Source organism: Alligator mississippiensis, chromosome 14, assembly GCF_030867095.1.
Source record: "Alligator mississippiensis isolate rAllMis1 chromosome 14, rAllMis1, whole genome shotgun sequence".
NCBI lineage: Eukaryota > Metazoa > Chordata > Crocodylia > Alligatoridae > Alligator > Alligator mississippiensis.
In genome coordinates this window covers 9126281-9149906 of record NC_081837.1, presented here as the reverse complement: position 1 = coordinate 9149906, position 23626 = coordinate 9126281, and the positions used below count along the sequence as shown (strand labels likewise).

At 40.6% G+C, this 23626-nt stretch overlaps 1 protein-coding gene across 4 annotated transcripts in view; it reads left to right on the top strand.

Moving 5' to 3' along the window:
* Nucleotides 1–23626, top strand: part of PITPNM3 (PITPNM family member 3) — a 317984-nt gene that overhangs the window by 208832 nt on the left and 85526 nt on the right. For all 4 annotated transcript variants that reach the window (XM_059717443.1, XM_059717442.1, XM_059717441.1 and 1 more), the window contains 2 exons: nt 12395–12471; nt 13940–14175. In XM_059717443.1, the coding sequence (XP_059573426.1) occupies nt 12395–12471; nt 13940–14175 (313 nt within the window). The remainder of the gene's footprint in view (nt 1–12394; nt 12472–13939; nt 14176–23626) is intronic.

Below are 23626 nucleotides of genomic sequence, written 5' to 3'. Positions count from 1 at the left end.
CTAGAAGTATGTTTTTAAAAATCACGAAGCATTATTGTGAAGGGTTGCAACAGCTGGTAACAGATGTGACTAGATAGCTATTTTTAAATTCTACACCAGTGGTTCTCAACCTTTATAGACTTGCGGTATCCATTGTTAGACTCGAGGCACCTCTTGGTAAGATCCAGTTCTTAGTCTTACTTTTTTTTTTACTATGGAAAAATAACAGCAGAATTCGGAAAGACCGCAACAGATCAGAAAGTTTTGGACACTCTGGATTCCTGTTTGAAATCTCTGGATTTATTTTGTGAATCATGTATGCACACCTAAAAGTGCTAACATTGCGTAGCCTCCTCAAAAGGATCTCAAAGCAACCCAGGGTGCAGCACCCTGGTAGAGAATTACTGCTCTATATAAATGCTTGTGCTCTTGATTTTTGGATTTCGGAGACTAATGCTATTTTTCTTGTGTTCTTCTGAGGTACTTGTACGGCCTTCATAATCATTAGCTGAGCACTGCACTATCGTACAATGCATTTATTCTCAAAATGCCCCTGTGTAACAAAGACAGTCTGCTATTTTTAGGAAGACAATAGAGAAAGTAAGTGACTTGCCCAGTGTTACACAGGAAATCTGTAGCAGAGCTGAGATTTGAACTTTCTCGAGTCCTAATTCTCTAACCTGCCAGATCATCCTTACTTTATGTCTTTAGTTGACTCTGTGTCTGTTCCTGTGTCCTCGTTATCATTCATGCTGGGCACTTTCCATCTGCACTGTAACATTATTTTTTAACGTTTTTTAACGTTTTTTAACATTTTTTTAAAAATGTTTTTTAACTTAAACTTTAAAAAAATATTTTTTTAAAGTTTTTGCTGTTTTCTCATGGGGGGGTTGGGGCAGATTTTGTGTGCAGGGTAGTGTTTTCGTGGCTCTGGTTCCATGTTAAATGTCTGTGTTGCTAGATGCTTGTGTAGCAGAAAGCAGGGGGAGAAGTACGTGTATTTGGAAGAGAAGGCTGTGGGGTTTTAATGGGGGAGTTAATTCCTGCTGCTTTAGGTGATCTCATAGCTATACCAGGCCCATGCCACTGGGTAGCTTTGGACTTGACTTTGTAGTCCATAGGAAGCTGCCTGAGCAAGCCGGGAACGAAGTCTCTCATTAGCATGACGTAGGACTTCATTAAAATTCACTGAAGTGAATGGGCAATGGGCATTGGGCCAGATTTTCATATCTTTGTCTCCCTTTGAGGCAAAAAACCCCAGTGGTTTTCTAAAGTGCTCAGCACCTAATGGGCACTCAACTTGCAAAAAGCCTTTTTGAAAACCTAGGTATAACAATGGACGTGGCTGGTGGCTATTGATTTATTTGCTTGTTTAGATGCTTGAATAGGAGCCGACTGCTCTTGACAAATCCGTCTTTTCATAACGGTCTTCTGTTTTGTGCCTTCCCTCCCTGCTCCAAGGTTTAATAAATGTGGGAGAGCCGAAAGTAAGTTTATTTTAAGTTTAAAGTTGAAAAGAAAAAAACCCAAACCCTTGTTAGTCTCGTTCTAACCTTTCCTCCCCGCATCACTAGCTTTTCAAATGTAAGCCATTACAGTCCACTGGTTTCTGTCTTTATATGGGATTTGATTACCTATTTTTTGTTCCTGTAATTTACATAATGATGTAATTAACATAAATTGGTATAATGATGGTATAAATAAAGGCTGCTGGAAAAATCTGTAAAACGCTGATATCTCATCAGAGAGGTTCAGTGCTGCTAAGCCTTGTTATTATTTTACCTCATTAAAATGCTTCTAGTAAATAATAAAAACACATAATTTCCCTGTAATCAGCTTCATTTCAATGGCTAATGAAATTTCTCTGTCATTTTCTCTAGTAGGTCATGCTGTACAACTCTGTCTCCTACAGAGCTTTAGCAATTCAGTAGCATTATTTGTTATGTTGCCATCATGCTGGAGAAGGTCCCCAATTATGAAGGCCTCCATGATCTAGCTATACAATAAAAATCTAGTTTATGTAGTCTCAAGCTCCATTAATCTTCCAGAAAATACGATCACCTCATCCCTTCAAGCAGAACACAATTTTTAAAATGCTTTTTCCCCTATGATTTTTTTTTTCTACAGGGCTGTTTGAAATCAGAAGGTTTTATTCATTTGGGCAAAGTATAAAATAGCTACTTTCTGAAATCACTGATCAGTGCCACAATCTTTTTTTTTTGTTTGTTTTTTTCAAGATCTGCATGCTATTTTTAGATTGCTGAGAGTTTTTGAAAATCTAGCAGTGTGTATATGCTTTAAAAAGAGTAATGCTGTTCCTTCTCTCCTATGCAGACAACAGTGTTAGAAGTAAAGGCACAGCTAACGTGCCTTCAGTGCAAATTCTACAGGTTATTTAAGCATTGTGTTTAAAAACCCAACAACCACCCAGCCAAACAAAAGGGCCAAAACTTCCTTTTGTTTCTTTTAAACCTGCCACCTGATTAACTTCATTGGATGCCCCTTTAATTTTTGTCTTATGAGACTTAATGGGCACATCTATACATACATTAGTGCGCCTTTGCTACTGCACATTAAATTTAGTACCTCTAATATGAGGCACCACGTAAAGGCGCAGTAGCCTGTGCTAATGTGCAGTAGCAAAGGCAGTCGGGTTTTTTTGTGATGCTTAACGCGTAGTAGACTGACTCAACTCTGCATTAGCACGGTTTTTTCTGTGACGTGCAAACACGCAGCAAATAAGCTACTACGCATTATGGCATCTCGTGTAGGTGTGCCCAGTCAGTAAGAGTTCCTCATTCACTTTTCCCATAACATCCATGATTTTCTTGGCCTTTCATGGGTTTTAGCCTTTTTAGTCTCTTTTTAGGACATTTCTCCTTCTCCTTCCTCTTCTGTAGTCCTTCTTTGAGTTGCACACATCTAATCTTCATGTGACATTGGTCCTGCTACATGTTTAAGTGTCAGGAAAGTGGAGCTGCATCGAGACTTGACATTTCCCCCGATTCTAAGGAATTTGGAGCTTTGGAGAAAGAACATGCTACACTGTTTGCCTTATGGGCGTGCTTTTGAAATCCAGCACTGTGCTTCTATTACTAAGGCTTCCAAGAAAGCAGTTATTTGCAACCACTTCTAGAAAAACCCCTTCAAACCCACCCTAAAAATATCTACTAAACATTAACCTGCTAGCTTCCAGAATGGCTCTCCGAAGAAGCAAGAGTAATTTCCTAAGCCTTAAATATGGATGAGTTAAGATCCAGAGGGGAAAAAAAAGACTTTCCCCCTGAATATAGTGCATCAGTGGCGTTCTGTAGTATAGAACTAGGTCTGTGTTGCAGTGGATGTGGGTATAAAGGGCCGAAGACATACATTTGGTTACAAGAATAAATGCTTTAAGGATAGGCACAGGCCACAGATGCTAGTTGTTCTTCCCTGTGAAGTGAGAGACTTGAGTTAATTTTTTCAGTGCCCATAAGGGCCATTGAAGTCTAGTTCATAGTCTGACACCCACTTGCAAACTGCTCTATTTGTTACGTGTGTCTAGCTTTTATTTACACAAGCAAGCAAACCGTGTGCCTAGAGCATTATTTGATACGTTCACTCTCTCCCACCAGGCTGAGGAAAAACAGAGAAAGTGTTGGGTGTTTTATCTGGAAAGCAGCAAGCTGCATCCCTATATACTTGCATACTGTCAAGTGATTTTTTTTTCCCCCCTCTCAACTCCCTGACGTCAATTAGGCGACCGCCAGAAATGTGTAGCAGCAGTGACAGAAAACAAGAACCCACATTAAGCAGAGATGGGATGTGCTACTTTTCTTAAAGCCTAGCAGTCCATTTTTTTTTTTTTTTTTAAATGAACTCCCTCATCCTGCTACAGCCTTAATCTCCTGCGTCTCGTGGGAAAGAAATGCTCATCGTTTGGAATAGTCGGTCCTTGTAGGACAGGTTGAGTTTTAAGGCAGTGGTGTTATACTGTGGCTGAAGTCATAAATCGCACATTTTTTCTTGCTGATGCTCAGAACGGGCTTCCAGTCTTCTCTCTCCTGAGACTGACGGGGGTGCATTACAGAAACAAGAGGATTCGCGTCTCGGCTCTCCCTGGATTTGATTTTCTTCCCGTGCTGGAGAGAGAGAAGGCACTGCAGATAGCCCTTGATCTTTCTTTCCAAAGAAACTGAGCACCTAAAGTGATGTGACTTCACCAAGGTGCTGCGATGCTTGATCAGGCCGTAAAGTCTTGTGTGGACTAAATATGAAAGAGGTGGTCTTTTAAAATCATTATTTCATTGCCTAAGGGTCTCTCTGTATCATGAGGTTGCTATAATCTACCGTCTCTCTGATCTTAATACCGTGGCATCCTTTTTGATGTCACTAGAAGGAGAAGGATTTTCAGTTTCACGTAAAGTAGCAGAGCTTCATGATGAAATATTTGTAACTTTTCCACTCCGCTGCTTCTCAGTGAGTTGTGACCGGCCTGCAGATCCTAATCCTCTTTTTTAAAAATGAAGTCACTTATATCCCCCATCAGAAAATGAGAAGCTTTGATGGTTAACCAGGAGAGTAGCAATTGTTTTGGGGGATTGTGGGAAGTAAAGACAATTTGGTTAATAGAAGCGAGCGTCATGAGATGAGCTGATGCAGTAAGAAATGAAAAAGGCGTAGGAAGTAAAGCAAAGAGCTTCCCTTCTTGGATCAGGTTCGCTGAAGACTGTTCAATCATGTACTGTAGGAAATGAATGTGTCACGATTAGTTCAAATCCTGTTGGGTCACTAGACAAATCAGCGGCTCTATAGGTCTAAAGAGCCAAATTTAAGGTTTTCGTTGGGGATTGATTTCTGTGTCTGCTTCAGCCTGTTTTTAAGGTAGATGGGAATATTTTTGGTCTCCTACTCCTAACTTACTAGCTCTCCAGTAAAACAGCAAGACAATTCGATGCATCACCCTTGCTTCTAGATGATAAAGCAGGTTATGAGGTAGTGAAGAACTGGACAAACGAGGCACACAACCAGGCCTTCAAAGCTGCTTTCCATGAAGATGTGGCAGTAACAACTATCGTCTTTAGTAATTTCATTTTTTATTCTTTAATATTTCCAGATGGTTAGATAACATATTTCAAATTTATATTCAGCAATTTGAAATTAAACTATGACTTATCAATGAGAGAGACAGAGCCTTTAAGACAAATATATATTTGGAAACCTAAGCTTTTAAACTCCGTTTTCCACTTGCAGCAGATGGAGGAAAGGTTAATAGAATCTGGGTCCGGTGGATACTTTTAGAAAGATGCTCCGTTGTTGCTTTTGGCGTGCATCAGGTTTCAGCCACTTGCCAAGAGCTTGAAGTTTGTTGTAGAAATCCAGGGCATTTTGCGTCAAAGCAGGCGTGTCTGCCAAATTATCCATATTTCCTTAAACTAAGATATTGCTGTTGAAATTCCTTGTGGGACATCTTCATGTTACAGAGGTATTAAAGCAGAATAGCTTATGGAGATCCTCAAGTTGTGAAGTATTTCTTCAAGTGACTCTAGGTTAGTATCCAAAGTCTAATAGAAAAAAAAAAAGGCTTATTTCTTGAGAGAGAATGGTTCATCTCGAGCCTTGTTATCAACCATTCTTTTCTTGATTCATAGCCTATGTTGGGGAAACTAACTTCAGTAACCAGCTCATCTGCTTAACATCAGGCAGGGCACTTGCAAATCCCTTATCAGAGTGGTAGCTGAGAGAAGAAATCTTTTGAAGCGTTTAGTTGACGTGCAATATCTTTTTCGGTTTCTTAACCCAACTTGTGATGTTGACTTCATCAGCTGTATCATGCCAAAGAGCACTACTGCACAAGAATTCATGGCTGCAGATTCTGAGAGCCAGGAATTTCTTTAATTTAAATTTGGTTCCTGTGGAGTCCTTAGGTCTGAGTTGCTGGCAGTTGAAATAAGTGCCATGGACTTCTGAAGCTTGGTCCTGAAAAATACAGATTACCTCTGTTCTTTCCCATCCTGTTTCACCTGAGGGCTTTGGAAACAGGTTGGTCATGTTGGCAGATTATATCCTAGTGCTCCAGTGAGGCTACAGAAAAGTATAATCTTTTCCAGGGCAGGGGGGCTGGGCCCGATGATCTCACGAGGTCCCTTCCAGCCCTAAGCTTCTGTGAATCTGTGAAACAAGTTGGAAAATGCTGCAGCTCCAAAGCAATGTGTCGTCATTGAGAACAAGCTTAAGAACATGCATCATATTCAAGACGGGACAAAACTGCTGTCTTGAATTTTGTTCTGGGCTCTGCTTGCTACTGACGTATGTCCCATCACCATAGCCTTGACCCCTCAAATCACTGAGTGTGATTTCCATTGCTTTTACTGTTTGCAAAGAGCTTCTGTCATTCCTGACCCAGTAAAATCTGTCATTTAAAATATTCTTTGATGTAACTACTAGGGCTGTCTGAAGCTTCAGTCCCTGATTTGATTCGGTGGAGATTCGGCCCGATTCGGTAGCTGAATCTCTAAATTGAACCAGAGGACCCTTTAATTTCTCCGAATCGAATCGGACATAGAGACAGCTTAAAATGTTTTTTCTACATACCTCTAGGTAGCAGGGGCTCGTGAACACCGCAGTGCTGGAGCGCATGGAGTGTCCTACAGAAGTGCAGGGGAGGGCCCCTACGCGCTTGGCAGCAAACCTGGAAGTGGACCAGAAGTACTTCTGGGTCCACTGGGGAGCATGCTGGGGGCCTCCCCGTGGCCCTCCCCCCCCCGGCTTGGTGACTGGTGCCTCCTGGGTCTGGTGGGGACCCGGGGTCCCCCTGCAGCCAATTGCCAAGCCAGGGTGGCACAGGGGGCCTCCCAGCACGCTCCCCGGCAGACCCAGAAGTGGACCAGAAATACTTCCAGTCCACTTCTGGGTTGGCCACCGAGCACATGGAGGGTCCTCCCTGCACTCCTGTGGGACGCTCCACGTGCCCCAGCATCACAGCGATTACGAGCCACGGTGGTACTTCAAGGTACGTAGAAAAAACTTTTAAAGCAGTGTCTATGTCCTAATAGCTGATTCTCTGAATCCGCATCGAATCTTCAGATTCAGATTTGGCCAAATGGAATCAGGGACAGGTGATCCAAATCAACGAATCGAATCACTGTCCCTGATTCGGACCGAATCCGAATCGAATAAGGCCCACTTCGAACACCCCTAGTAACTGTCTTACATCAGTTCAGTTGCTGCTTCTACAGAAATATATCTAACAATCATTGTTATCTGCTCTTGCTTTCTAATGTCTTGGGTGTTGTCAAGTGAAACAGAGTAATAATTGATAGTTTTCCAGGTAGAAATAATTTCCTTCTTAAGCCTGTTCACATTAATTTTAATACTGTTGATTTGAATGTTTTCCTTCCCAGGTAATGATTGTGACTTTCCTTTGAGTTAATTCATCAAATGTTCTTCTCTCACAAGGCCATATTTTCCAAGGAATTCAACTAATTAAAAAAATGTCTTATTCTTGTGTGAGTAGAGCTTGCCTGAACCTTGTAAGGGAATGTTTTCTATGTCATGTAGCCTATCAGATCAGTCTCTTTCCAAAACATCTTGATCATGTTCCACCAGGGTATTTAATTTGGCACTGCCTCTCATTATTAATTGTGCAGTTTTGCTTCAGTTTAATTTCTAATTCCTATGATAGCGGTGGATATAATGCTCCAATTTTGTCATGTTTTGCTGAGATAATCGGTATGTTTTGCTAGGCTCAAACACTGTTCCTAGTGAAAGCGAACACTCAAGAGTTAAACAACTATCAGTAGAAGCAATAAACAGAATCAGACAGTGAAAGAGAGAAATCACTCTTAATTTACACATTCTTAATTTGAAAGCAGGTATAAAAAAAAAAAAAGCAGCAATGTTGAAAGTCTTTCTTCTGTTTCTATTTAGAGGGAAGTCCTTCCAGTTTGTTTGCACTGGCCTTGACAGCAAGGAATGAAGGATGGTTGTTTTAATCCAGTGGTTAGGGCCAAGGTCTGTAACAAGTATGCAAGCAAAGAACTGGATATGAAATCCCAGACTAAGAGACAAATTGGAGCTGGGATGCTGGCCAAGAGTCCACAGCTGAGGACAGACGCCAAATACTGGCCAAGAAGCAGGAACCAAAGATAGGAAACAATCGGAGGTCTGGAGGGGTTCCTGGAGCAGCCAGGCACTATTGCCAGGTGCTGCTCTAAATACCGCTTCGTTCTGTTTTCTGTTCTCGGTAGCCAGTCCCTCGGCACAACCAGCCTGCAATTATCTTCGGCACAATTGCAAAAGCAAATTGTTCTTAAGTCTCAGATTTGACAGACCTTGGATCAGACTGCCTGCCTGCCAAATATGAGATCCTAATGAAGTATTCACAAGCAAAAGGGAACTCCGTCACTGATTACTGGCTACTTTGGCAGGCCCTTTGCGACCATCAGCATTTATTGTTTTTGCAGATTCCTTCTTGTTCTTTAAATTAGTTTGTATTTGCATCAAATTAATTGTTAGCCAAAGATGCATCCAGAGGTGGATCCAGGGGGTGGTGCACTATTGCTTTTGTGTACCCCCCTTTGACTCCTGCTCCATCCAAAGTTTAAAACCAATGGGCCGGCAGTGGCAGCAGCATTTTTAGTTGGGCAGTGCTGAGGGAGTTAGTTGACTTCATGGCTCATTATAATCTACCCGATTCCTTCTAAACTCTTTTTTTCCCCACCGCCATTAATGACCCTCTCCTTGTTAATGGACTTGATGTTCTACCAGTTGAGCTATCCTTTGTTCTACAATTATGCTGTCTGTTAGCCGCTCCTGAAAGTCCTATTTCACAGCCCTGCAGATTGTTTGTAACTCATTCCAATGAAGTTATTTGTGCTTCAATCATACAAACTGAATCATACAGCCCTAGGCCTCTAGGGTATTAGTAAAGCTTATAGTTTCTTTTGAATGGGAGAAAAATGTGTTGTTTTATATGTGATGAGGCACTTTACCATCTGCACCGCGCTTTTAAAACATCTAGATCTGCCCATGGACACATCTTTATGTACAGATGGAGTTGCCTCACTGGTGACATTTTTCTTCTTACGCCCTTCTTTCAGACCTATCACAACTTTCAGAAGAAACAAACCCTTCATTAAAAGGTTATTTGTAAAAACATTAATGCTTTGATTTGAAGGAACAATCCCAACTTGAAGATTACAATATATAGCATCATAGACAATTAGGGCTGGGAGGGACCTCAGGAGGTCACATCTAGTCCAGCCTCCTGCTCAAAGCAGGACCAGCCCCAACTAGATCATCCCAGCCAAAGCTTTGTCTAGCCAGGCTGTAAAAACCCCCAAGGATGGAGAGGCCACCACCCCTCTAGGTAAGCCATTCCAGTGCTTCACCATCCTCTTAGTGAGAGAGTTTTTCCTAATATCTCACTTAAACCTACCCTTGCTGCAACTTGAAACCATTGCTTCTTGTTCTGTCATCTCCCACCACTGAGAACAGTCCAGCTCCATCCTCTTTGCAACACCCCTTCAGCTAGTTGAAGGCTGCTATTAAATCCCCTGGACTAAATAAGCCCAGTTCCCTTGGCCTCTTCTCACAAGTCATGTAAGGAGACATGTTTGACTCCCACGTCAGTGGGAATAAAACAGTTGATTTCAGAAATTTTGAAAGTATTTGACTTCATTCTGCCTTGCTGGCTCCTTTTTCAGCAATATTCGGCTTCAGAAAGATGTTTTTGTGAACGGTTGTCACGACAGCCTTTCACTTGGGCCAGGGTGATTTACACAGTCACTTAAGGCCATTAACTGACCACACAAATATAAACTCACCTAGAAAGTTGTTAACGGCCCAACGCAAGCGGAGTCATCCACATAGACAGGGCCATCTGTTGTCCTACAGCAAATCCCTCATTTTCAATTTGAACGGGAAACAATTTGCAAACGTGCTTTTGTGCCCTCTGTAACATCTCAGACGGTAGCTGGTGCTTTGCCTACTCGTTGTTTATTTTCCACATTCGAGAAATAGGTGTTCCTAGAATAGCTTTGGAAGGAGGCACATTTCGAATGCTTTAAATTCTAGATGGCATACTGGTAGGACTGGATTTCTATTTTTATGGACTTTTAAATGATTGTTCAGTAAACATTTGTTACAGAACATTAACATGCTCGTTTTCAAATAACTTGAGAAACTTCTTTGTGGGAAATATTACGAATCCAGTAGAAAATGTCTTTAAAAATAACCCAACTTGTTAGGGCATGGGTGAACACCATATCCTTCAAGGAGAAATGTCCATGCCCTGAAGGGGCATAGACATCAAGATACTGCATTATTAGTATAAAATACTGCAAATACACTCAACAGAGACAGTGCTGGTAGAGACAGCTTCATTCCCAGTACAGATTACTTGGAAATGAGTGCTGAACTTGACTTTTTCTTTCCTTCCCTCTTTGCACCCTTCTTTTGGTTTCAAGAACAGATTAGAGAATGCCCGTCTTTACCCTTATGTCTAAGTTAAAACCTGCATGGGCAGAAGACTGGGGGTCCAGATGATTTCACAAAGTTTGACTCATGACCTCTAAGCCAGGGGCCTCATGGCGGCCCTTCAGGGTGGCAAGATAGAGCTCTCCTTATTTGTTGGCGAGAGGTTGGTCCCGCGTGTAAACAACAGTCAAGCTGACAACAGAGCTAATCAAATCGCATCCCCCAGCTGTTTCCTAGGAAACCAACACACACAGCTGTAGAAAAGGGGCTGAATGCAGTGTGTGGAGACCAGAGAGCCGACAGCAGCTCTGCCGTCATATGGTTGTAAAGAAACATCTATAAATAGACACAAAGGTAAAACCGGACACTAGTATAGTGCATTTATTCTTACTGATCTCCTCCCCGGGGGAGGAAGTTCGGTTAGGAAGCATGGTCTTTTTGCAGTCGCCCATAAGGGTTTTGCATCTTGAGGCAAGCAAGTAGACACCTATTCCTCTGAGCTTATAATCATTGCCACAGACAGTCTGTCATTGGTAATATGCAGTATTACTAGCAATATGCCTTGGATGCGAAAGCCTATTTAGGGGTGGTGAGGATGAAGGTATTTATTGAGGCCCACAGTATAGGTATTTGTCCTTTTGCACCTTGCATTGGTGATTACTTGAATGAAAAGGAATTTGTTCTGAGCAGTGCAAATCCTCTCTCTCCTAACCAGCCAGGCTTTGTCACGTAGTTGGATGTTTTTGCACCTGGATTTTCCAGGCTGGAGAATATTTCCTATTTCTTCTGCCCAGTGATTGTGGAAAGGGAGATTCTCCGATCCGTGAGATGAAACTAATAGCTCTGCAGATTTTTGTCATCTCCTCCATGACCACTAATGAAGAAACTTTGCTTTTAGAACATCGAATTAATTCATATTCAGGTTCAGCTGATAACATACAGATAACTCAATTTTGCGTAGTCATCTGTACTTGATTCATGTGATTGAAACACAGGGTCTGCTAATGTAGCTGTTGAAATCTAGCTAATAACTCTGAAGGGTCTTGGCTACCCAAGCACTTTTGGAAATGATCAGCCTGGGTTTTTTTCTACTACAGAGGTAAAAATGAAGATGAAATTTTAACCTCGCCCAAACCAATGCAAAAATCCATTCTGATTATGGTCAATATAGACAACGCACTCATTAAAAGAATGGTAATAAGCTGTATATGTCTTTATGCGAATTAAGAGCACAAATATTCCAGGATTGATATATCTAGACCTCAGGTATGCCGATGACAATGTTTAGGTTGATTTTGGTATACCTCACCGTTTTTATTTCTATAGCTTAAGGTAAGTCAGAGGCTATTGCATGAAGTGTGACATGGTTGCTGTGGCCTGAATCTGTGCTCATCAAAGTCATGGGCAGGATGGCACTGATCAGAAGCTGGTGGAAGAGTTCCCATAATATTTTATATACAGGATAATATATGTCTCTAACTGAATAGAGGGCTGTATTGTAGTACATGCCATAGAGATGCATACTGATTGCCATCCTCAGCTTCAGGGATCTTACAGCCTGAATAGACGAGAGAAACAAAATTTAAGAGATGCAGCATGGGTTTATGGGATACTGAGGGACAAAAAGACAAAGCAATTTACCCAAGGTCACCCAAGAGGCTTATGGCAGAACAAGATCTCAAACCAGATCTCCTGGGTCACAATATATGGCTTTTCCCCAAAGGGCCATCCTCCTTTTTCAGATGCTGATGGGAATTGGATCAGATTTAGGTATCTAAATGCTTTTGAAAACCCGGGCCAATGCCGTGGTGTTCATATGAATGAAGGCTGCTAGAGCACGGTATTCCCACCAGAAATATTGCTAAAATAAACTTAGATAAGTGATTCATCTCTACAGACCTCTTTAGATCAGACATGTTAAAGTACTAAGGTTCAGTGTATTTCTGCTTCCTTCCAGGTGAATTATATCGAGCATCTTTGAGAAAACAAAGATTTCCTGCCCAAGGCAGCATTGAAATACATGAGGACAATGAGGTAAGATGATTTCCTACATCAGATGACTCGTGTTGGTGGCAAAAATCAAGACAACCCAATAGTTTAGTACTTTGTCTATCTGAATACACCTGCGAAGTAGGTTGTACTAAATAGATTTATTTCATCTCATTATTTTACCTTTTGCATTCAGGAAAAATCAGCCCAGCCTCCTAAGTGCTTTGAGTACAAATGTGGCTATAAAACCTTATCAATCCCCAATTCTGGCAGCTCATACTAAGCCCTATGACTTGCTGTTCCAATTAAAAATTCATCATTCCAATAAGCATCAATCCATGTTACGTTTTTATCCAAGGTTCCTCTGGAGCCATTCCTGAACATGGTAATATGCCAGGAAGGTCAGGAGAGGCTGAAGCTATTTGGAGACCAAGGGGCAGTGGAAGGACCTTCTTGGACAACATCCTGCTAATCTCTAAACCAAGGGTGTTTGAATCATGTGGTTAAAATCTTATCAATTTTTAATTAAAATACATTACTCCCTAGCTCAGTATATTTTACAATTGCAGCATCCTTGCCTTTTTTTGTTTAAATTATTTGCCTGCTTTATTTGCATTACATTTTACAATTCAGTAACTCACTGGCTCCCTCTGGTCCTTAGCACAAAATAACAAAGTCTTCGTATCGTTTTTGTGCATTGGTTATCTCAGTGCTATGCCTATAAGACTACAGGAATCAAATGTGCCAAAGTCACACTTAAAATAGCAGTCAGGAGAAGGCCCTAACTTTCCTATGCATTACCTACATTTTCCTCAATCAGTGGGATGTGATCCATGGGTGAGGTTGTCACCAAAAACTGTCAAGAGGACAGGACTGTAAAAGAAATGATATATATGATTTGAATCTCAAAGAAATGTATTCATATGGACTCATTACTATTGCTGCTATTGCATAATATGTACTAATTTATGTTAAGTATATTATGGGGGAGTAACAAAAAAATGGTTATTTCAAATACTGGATGGTCAACTTAACAGGTTATGAAAAACTACATTAACTAATTGTGATGTACAGTTATATTGGCAGCGAAATGTGCTTCTCTTCTCCTAAACTGAAATGATCACAGGTTTTAAGACTTTTTGATAAATCTGGCAAAATGAGATTAGTGTAGTCCGTGATACCTAGACGCTTACTTTGGCTTTTTCTAGATGTTGGCCATCTTCCCCTGTCTGAGTACGCAACCAATAGCTTTTGTGGTGCGTAAAACCATTCATAATCGTCTTTGGATCTGAAACCTATAGCTAAGCCTCAGGCACAAAAGCTGCTGTGGTAAAGCAGAGTGTGCTGTATCTGAGTTGGAGATACTTGAATAAAATTGATTTTTTTCAAAGTTGACTACAAAAAAGATCACTCTGAGCCTGGAAGAATATAGCTAATTGCTTGCGGAGGTTGGCACAAAATGTACTAATGTTGTTCTGCAAAGCCTGTTCCAATGACTGTATCCTTTCTTCAGGATGGAGCTCAGCACAGGAACTGTAAAACTCACGTCCTTATTCTTGTCCTACATGGGGGCAACATCTTAGATACAGGAGGAGGGGACCAGAACTGCAAGACAGCAGACATCAACACCTTCAGTTCTGTATTTGAGAAGGTGACGCGGGCCCATTTCCCTGCTGCTCTGGGCCACATCCTAATCAGACTCGTCCCCTGCCCAGCTATTTGTTCGGAGGCATTCTCTCTTGTTTCCAAGTAAGTTAATTTGCACTCTAATGCATGGCTTCCCCGGTTTTTACTTGTCAGTAGTGCTTTCATCAGACAAATTAATACAGATCCTCCAACTCTCTTGCTCCACTTGTGACTAACTTTTTCCCTCTTGTACATGGATGCCTCAGGAATACTATGTTTTTTTTCTTCCAAGCAGCACTCAGTGGTGATTGCATTTTACATGAGTGGTAAAGTACTGAGCCTTCCAGAGGTGGAGACTGTCAGTTCATAAAAGTGCTCAATCCTTGGCATCAACATATATGCAGTAGGTATGAGCAGTGAGATTCACCCCCTGATACATTGTCTTCTCGCCTTCTGGATGCACAGATGCATTTTGCAGAGTCGCAAGATATAATGCCCATGACCTGATTTCCCCAGTTTCCAGACCTGAGACTTGGAATGAGACTGGAATTTTTTTCAGTGTGCGCGACATGGGTTTCTGATGTAAATCATGGGTTGTTGCTGTCTGTTTAAAATGGATTGTGTTACATCATACTTAGTCCAGAATGATAGAATCCAACATACTCAGTCACGGATGCCCAAAAAGTCCGCGTAATTGTTGTGCATCTGTCACATCTGTCAGATAGCCTGTATGTGTTGTAGGAAAGGGATTTTTCAAAATCATTGAAGGCATTTGGGAGCACAAGAATCGTTGACTTTCAACAGGATTGGTGCCTTTACATCCCTGAAGAAGTCTCCCCCCACAATTGGTAATATTAGTAAATAAGTTTAGTTGGCATCTATGTCCAGAGTATGATCATACTCATATTTTCTTTGAAACTTAAGAAGACTTTATACATCTTTAAACTCCCAGGACCCCCTAAATTGGAAAGAAAACAGGCGGGATAATTGCTTAATCCTTTTTTCTAAATGTGGCTGCTTCTATAAATAATAATAGATGTCATTTATCTTGCTTTAAGAGTGGAATAATTGCAGCAATGGGCAGTATAGGAAAATCTGATATATTAGCTTAAGAATTATTGATTTAGGAATAGTGAGAAACAGGTGCATCTAAAGGTTACTCTAAAGTTGTGATTGACTTCTGAATTCTGCTTGAATGGGCAGGGAGAAACTTTAAATGTATATTAATGGCTTGTAATTTGCCTCATTGCTAGGGTAGACTTAAATCCAAATAATCTCTAACAAGGCTAAAAAAGCAAAAGAATTTAGAATCGGTTCACCTAGTAATAGCATTTTGTGTCACCTTGAAAGCCTATCGTATAGTGTTCATTTATCATAACTTGTGAGAATGCAAAATAAAGCTAGGACCTAAATGTGATACTAAGATGCTTTTAGAATACATATTGACTTTGGATGCGGGTGGTGAGAGGAGGAGAAGGGAGAAGGGAGTGAAGGCTTCAAAAAGTCATACAAAGCAGGATTTGATTGCTGCTGTAGCAACAGGGATCCATTAGCTCTGCTGAAATTTCCTATCTGGACAGATGCATTTGCTAAAGGATGTAAATGGATATGGTGCTTGGAAGGTTACCTGCATTTACACTGAGAGGGTGCATCCTGGGTGGGTCAATTCTGCTATATTTAGCAAAGAAGCTACCATTAAATGGCTTCCGATGCTTGATTGTGAACATGAAACTCAGCACTTAGACCAATAACGTTAACCTTAGAACACCGTGGGAATCTGCCAAGAAATTGCTTACATGTCAGTAGAAAAAAGATTTGCTTTTAATCTCTGCTACTTCCATTAGGACTAAATACAGAGAAGGAGTGGTCTGAAAATCTTCCAAGTAGATTAATTCTTAGGGGGGGAAATTGGGGAAATGGGGGGAAAATAGCATTTACAAAGGAGTATTCTTTTCTAATGTACTTTTTATTTGACTGGGATTAGAACCAATCTGATGCTAATAGAGAAGAATGGGGAGAAACTCTCATTATTAAAGATACTTGTTGGGCCCATATTGAACTCAACACTGTGACAATAACACTCACAAAGCTTCCATTTACGCAGCTGTAAAGGATTCAGGGGATGACTGTGCCACAAAGCAAAGCAGGAAACGATTGCTACAGAAGTTTCTGCAAGTTACCCATTTCATATCATGTCTCCCTATCGTCTATACGGGGACATGCCAAGAGCACAAAGGGAACAATATTACAAAGAGGTTGGCAGGACTTTTGTCTTGAGTGAAGCTGAGAAAAAGCCTTCCCTTCTGAAGGGAGGAATGGATTTAAAGATAGAACCTAACAGTGAAATTGACGACAAACAATGATGAAACTGATCGGACGTCTTTTTTGGTTCACACTGAGAAAAGCATGAAAAAACAAACAGCAATTCTAAGGAAAACAAGATTTGCTCCCTGTAAGCCAGTTTTGTTAATGCAATGTCAGTAAAAACTTGCATCATTTTTAGGACACATGCTACCATAGAGTTAGGTCTCTATGCTAACTTAAATAAACATGAGCTAGGGTACATGGACACTGCTTGACGTTTTACATTTCTAGCTGTCAAGTCTTGTTACTACTGGAGGCACTGTTTTGAAGGCAAATTGCATTACTTGTTATATTAAGCAGTGATAGCTCAGTCATTTGAGAGAGAGAGTGAACTGATAGATTAGTTTTTACTTTTTTTTTAAAAAGAATGTTTCACAAAGAGAATTTAATTCCTGCTTACCTCTCAGGAGGGCAATACGGTGTATGTGGTCTGTAAAAATAATTTATTGGATCATATTGCCATTAAACCCAGTAGCTTTCTGAGGTTTCTGGTGGGAATCCATCTGTGTAGAAAAAATTATTATTGTCTAAAAGATAGTGATAATATTTCAAAAGAAAAACATGTCAGCATGAAAAATTAAATGCAGCTTTCAGTAAGAGAATATTCAGCAATTGTTCCTCAGAGACGCACTTTGTCTAATATTTACTATACTCTCTTAAAGCAAGAACTAATCTTCATAATTTTAAGTTGCTAATGATGCATCCGTAATAGGCGCATTCTAAAGTGCCCATTCTGTGTGTTATAAAACATTTCTTCCCCTTGAATTAGTTTATTATTACTATTAATGCTAACAATCTCAAATATGGTTTCTTTTCAACCATGCTGGGTGACATGAAAGATTACATCCAGCAGGGGGTATTTTGATGCAACTTTGAACCCTAGGAGGACAGAGTTAAGTTCCTGGGTTTATCACAGATTTCTCTTGTGACCTTGAGCAAGTTGGTTGCTGTGCTTTGGTTCCCCACAAAAGTTATAAGTAATATAAGACTATTCCTTTAACAAAGGAGCCTTTTCTATGACTAATGGAATGGCTGATCCAAAAATCGTGAAATGAACAGGCTTTTGGTGGACCATGGATCATGATTTTAGAGCTCAGTTTTGTAAGGGGAAGTATATGGAACTCAATGCGAGAATGGGAGAGAGATGCTCATTAGTGAAAGGATTGCTAATTTAATTTTACTGCCTCTCCCCACACAAATCATCCTTCCATCTGGCATGCCCATGCCAGAGGAAAGCAAGAGGCTTGACCTTTCAGCAGTTGGTAAGCAAAGCTTCCATTGATTTCAGTAAGGTTGGATCCAATATCATTGTAATGGAAATTGATTATTTTCTCCCCAGTCCTGTTAATGTAATTCTGTTTGCCTGTGACATTAGATCAAGCAGTGTTTGAATTAGTAGCTGAGCAAATATAAAATGCTCAGTAATGGATATAATTAAAATCTGAAAAAACAAAACAAAACAAGAAAACCAAACCAAAACCTCCCCAGTGTTTGTTTCGCAGTCTGGGGAAATGAATTCAGAAGTAAATGACAAATGGTTTTTCTATGGTTTCATCAAGAAAATTACTTTGCAACTATCAACGTGGATCTCGTGTGTCCAGACATACCCCTTTTCCAATTGCACCATTTTTTACTCATTTTTCTCAGCCCTTGGATTCATTTATTAAAAAGAGAAACTTTTCAAGTAAATACTTAAAATGTTTTTCCTCATTTTCAGGCAATTTTGTGCTGATAGCATTTTAAAACAGTCAACCTATTTTTTACATCAGTTTTTCCATATACTCTGCAATGTGTGGTCTGCTCCCTTTAAAGTAAGGGAATGTGTTTTTAATGCAAGACAAGAGAAATGCAAAATTGGAAGATAAATTCAGGGCTTGTTTTGGATGCAATTTAATCCCGAATCAACAGGAGTAGAGAGGATAAGAAAAATGGCTGGTGTAAGAAGGATCATAAAGATATAAGGGCCAATTTTTATCTTCTGCTACTGCCCATCTGTGTCTATTTTCAGACACCAAGTGGCCAGAAATCCAGTGCAGCTGTCCAGCCGGGGAACCCCCAAGGCTAGGGACAGACATTGCACATAAACCAGTTTAAGTGATCAGAAACTGGTTTAAACCTGTAACAGAATAGATGTTCAGTGCACATAAACCAGTTTGAAAATGGTGAAAACTGGTTTGAGATGAACCTGGTAGAATGTAGCATCAAACTTAACTGATTTGGGTCAAGCTGATTTATGCAGTGTCTGTCCCAGACCCCTTGCTGGTTTAAGTTAAATCAGAGTCCCCCAGCATCCTGGCATGCTCTCTGGGCTGGGCAGGGCTCTCTGCTCCACAGCAGAGCTGGCCTCTCCCTTCTGCTCTCCGGCTGGAGTTCCTGCAGAGACTGCAGGCATCTGCCTGGCTTCCTGGCCTGTGCTATGGGGGACCGGACAAAGGGAGACAGGACAGGTTCTCAGGGCCTCTTTGGAGCTAATCAACAGGTAGTTGGTAATGTCCATCCTTCCTTGGAACAAGTTGCTTAAGAATAGTGTAAACTAATGAGAGATCTGTTTGTTTTGGTGACGGGGTGATAAATGTTGTGTAAACCCCCTCTGGCTCTCTCACTGAGTCAGAGCCTCCTGCCGGGGCCTGGTCACAACCCCCCCTTAGCTCAGCATTGTAGAAGGGAAGGGAGGGCTGCTTTAGCACCTCTTGGCTTCTAGCCTGAGCCACTGCAGGCATGTGCCTGCATTTTTACAGTCCAGAGGACATGTCTGTATGGTTACAAACTGATTCAGCCTAGGCAGGTTAGATTAACCTGCAAAGATTGAATCAATTCAGGCTCACACCTTTTGAATGTCTGTCCCTAGCCCAGGTGATATGAAGCTGGCAAAGCAGCTCCACAACAACTGGCTCTGCAGGCCCTGTGGAAGGAAAGTTCCTTAAATGTCTCTCTTCTCAGTGTGTTTTGTGCTGCTATTGCCCCAGGGCACAAAGATGCACATTAGAGCGACTCTTGGTGCTGCCCCTAACTTAATTTGGAGGCCACTCGGGGAGTAGCCAGGGTAGCAGAAAGCGCTCTTTGTGCCCCTTGCCAAACCTAGGAATAAAGCTTCCTGGTAAGTGCCATGGTATTAGAATCTTAATGCTACAAAACGATTCCTGTGTGTAGCAACTTTCTACACAGGAAACTGAGACTAGAAGCCTGGTCTTTCAACCTTCACAATATGGACCTGTACTACTTAAGCTTATGGAGATATTTTAATAATGTAATCATTGAAGTCAACAAAGCCTGGGCTTCCAAAAGTTCTGTAGTAGCTTAACCCCTTGCATTCACTTGAACTTTCATCTCATATAAAGCTATGTCTAGCCTAAAAACCTGCCTGTCTGATTAAGTAATGAAGGGCCTGATGCAGTGCCTTATTTGAAATCAGTGAGGTGGACGTTGGATAGGATAAAAAAAAAAAAAAGGCTAATGCCGTTTAGGAAGGCAGTAATTCCTGTTAGGGTTTTGTTTCTGATGGTTGCTGTGCTGGGTGCTAGCACGCAGTATAATGAATGGAACCTCTACAATCCCTACAAGATCATCAGCGTAGCAGCAGTTTATGCTCCAAATGCTGTAAATGTGCAAAGCGGAAAGAAAAGTTGCATCTTTTTATAGCTGGCTTTTATTAAGCACAAAGATAATTAGACTGCCAGAACTCTTCATTATTTATTCAACTGCTAGCAAACTGGAAAATGTTCATGAAATGCTAATTTATTTTTAACAAATTTAAAGTAATTATCTGGAGAGTAATGTGTTAAGGAAGAATGTATTTTTTTTCATAAATTATTGGGGAGGAGCATGTTTCCATGAGAGATAATGTATTGTGTATGAAAATGGTGCCTAATCAAACTCAAGACTTAGGCACTAGATAGATATTTAAGGTTTATGTCAGTTTTTTGTCAAGAATTAAGGGAGAGTCGATACAGTTTGGATGTTAGATTTCCTTTGGCATCTTAATTTCAGTTCAATTCAGTTCAATTTATTAAGGATTCTGGCTAAATGCCATGCTCCTAAAAACGACATAACACACATATGACTGTAATATAGACAAGTTTGAACAAAGTAACCGAGCTACAAATATTGTATTAAAAATAGAGCCCACCAACATAAAAACATTATTAATATAAGTATAGTAGTAAATCAAGACATGAATCTATAACGTTGTACATAGATCCACAGTTGAGACAATCAAATCTAATGTTAAAATGTATCACTCGTAGCAGTAATAAAGGATATATTACTTTAATCACTTCTGCCTTATAAGGAAAAATTGCAAGATGGTTTACTAAATTTTAATCTGGTTGCTGTAGAAGCCAGATTAATTTCTCTCTGTTTGAAAAATGTATCAATTTCTGCAGGAACAGTAATAAATAGGTTTTTCCTTGTGTCGTTATATAAAGAACATTCTAAAACATAGTGGATAATATCTTTCAAAACTCCTAGACAGACCGGGCAACATCTTTTAGCTCTTGGAATGGAAAATCTACATCCAGCCAGAACAACTGTGGGCATCTGGTAGGCCCTGAGTCTAGTCAAAGAGGATCACCATTTATTATTGAGGTCCAACTGTAAATACCTTTCTTCCCCACAGTCTCTTTTTCAAAGAGTATATAAAAGGGCAATATGAGTAGTCCTAGCCACTGCAAAATCATTCTGCATGGCAGTATCTCATATCCTCTGAAAACTCAAACCTTTTCTATGGGGCAGAAAAATCTTTCATTACCTTTGAGATGGTATACCATCCCAGAAAGTGCAAAAGTACAGGAAAGAAAAGCTAACCAGGGTGATTGGGCAGGAGGGGGATTATTAATATCTTCTATATAGCATAATTTAAGCAGACAAGATGATAAAAGGGGCTTTGGCATCTTAAAATGTCTTCCAGAATAGAGAGCCCCCTAAATGACCCCACCTGTAAATCCTGTTTAAGGTCCCAAAACTGCAAACATGTATGTGTAATCTGAGTTTAATGCATACAGGTATTCTAATTGAAATTAATTCATATGCTAACATAGAGGAACTCGGCTACGTGCTCTGTGCCTGATCAAATTATTAATGCCCAGAAAACTTTGACGACTGCATAGCAACCCGCTGTTTGGCTGCCCAATGGTATTTTTAGCAGATTAAGATTTCCATTATCCCTTGGGGAAGCATGCAGTGAAGCAAGAGCTGCTTGGAAAATAGCATTTCCTTCCCCCCCACCAGGAATCTGACATTCAGCAAATTGTTGGCATTTCCAATCGGAATAAAAGTCAGTCTTGAAATTTCTCTCAGAATGGAAATTCCCCCTAACACGGTATAGAAACATCAGGATGTTTTGTTTTGATACTTTTGAACCATTATGGTACATATTATTTCATATAAAGCAATAAATGGAATGAAATGATGTTCAGAACAAAACATTTTGCCCTTCTTGAAAACATTACATTTTGTTATTTCTCCCCTGAAAATTGCACTGAAATTAAGACATTGCCAGAAACTGTTTGTTTCCATGAAGCTGCGTTTCACAATAGAAAACTTCTGCGGGAAGTTTTCAACCACCTCTATAATTATCCTTGTGGTCAAAGTTGGTAGCATATATTGCTGTTCCGTATTGAGCTATGTTCTGAGAATAGGAAAAAACAAATCTGTTTGGTTCGAAATGAGACCCCTATCCAAATGTGTTACATTAATGTTTCACATAAAATTAATTTCAGCTGTAGTCAGTGAAACCTGAGGAAGGTTTTTAGCACAGTCTGGCTCAGGGTCATGTAGATAGTTTGGCAGAATTTCCAAATGTCTTTTGAAACCCATTTTTGTGCTTAAGTGCAAAACCAGCTTTCCCTTTAATGTGTGTTTTTCACCTCATAATTATTTCTGCTGATACTCTATGGTATTTAATATGTGCTCTGGGAGTTGGGGCGGGCACTTAAATTGGGCGGCTCTGGGAACCGCTCTAATTAAAGTGCCTGGAGTGTCTTGTGTATCATCGTCTTGGAGCTTTAAAATGGTGTCAGGGTTAATTTAACTAAAGCTCATTTGACGAGATTTAGTTCAAGCACCTCTGTTGCCATTTTTAAGCATGGGGACACTGATGCACAAGATGATGGAGTTGGCCAGAGCACAGTAAATACCACACTCCAACATACTCAGTTAATCGAGCGTGCTCTGATGTGTTGTGATTACAGCGTGTTGGAGTCATGTATAGGTGCCCCTAGTGCCTAGGACCTCACTTTGAATAAGGACCCGAGTGTGATAAGCACCGTAGAAACACAATATAAAGACCCATTGCAAGCTGTTCTGGCTAGGGACAAAGTATAAACGGGAGACAACGAATGGATACAGACAGAAGTTTCTGACTGCTGGATGGAGAGAAAAGCCATGGTCCTATCTTAAAGACACTGAACTGTGATAGAAGAGTGTTAGATGAACGGAAAGTGAAAGAAAGGCTGATGGCATTGTACTATTAATTTGGACTTGCTATCATCACAATAACTTATCCTCTCATATTTGGCAGTTCTAAGTGCAGCGTTATCATCTCTACTCCAGTCCCTCTTCCCCAAAGGACAGTTTAGCTCAGTGCTCCTCACCTTTAGCTTGGCCCCTAGGCAACAGGACTGAACAAGTAACACACTTCAGGCAGCAGCATGTTTTGCATTATCTGTCTAACAAAGTTTTAACTCTTTAACATCCTATGACTGCAAGCAGTATTGGAGGGTTGAGTGGACATGTTGCTAGGGTTGCCAACCCTCCCTGATTTGGAGTCTGTCAGAATCAGCATTGGTCTCCCAGCGACTCCTGAAAGCAATCGGGGAGATTTTAATAGGATGTTTTAAGAAAATAAATTCAATGAATGGCATCACACCATGTTGGGGGAGAAAAAACCATCTCCCAGAATAGCTTCAGTCAGAGTTGGCAACCCTACAAGTTGCCCACAAGCCATAGTTTGTGGATCACTGATCTAGCCCATCCGAAACACCCTGTTTGGACTGGATTCTCCATTGTCTTACACTTTGCTATTTAAATCACTGCCAATTGCATTTAAGAATGCTACTGAGTTAGACCATCAGTGTTCTCCACTCGCTGTGGATGGGCATGAATGTCTTCTTCAAAGGTGCAGGGAAGGAGAACTGGGCTCTACATTTCTTGCGACATTCCATGGAAAATATGCATGCTTCATTAATGGTTTTCCTGCCATTTTTGCTAGTCT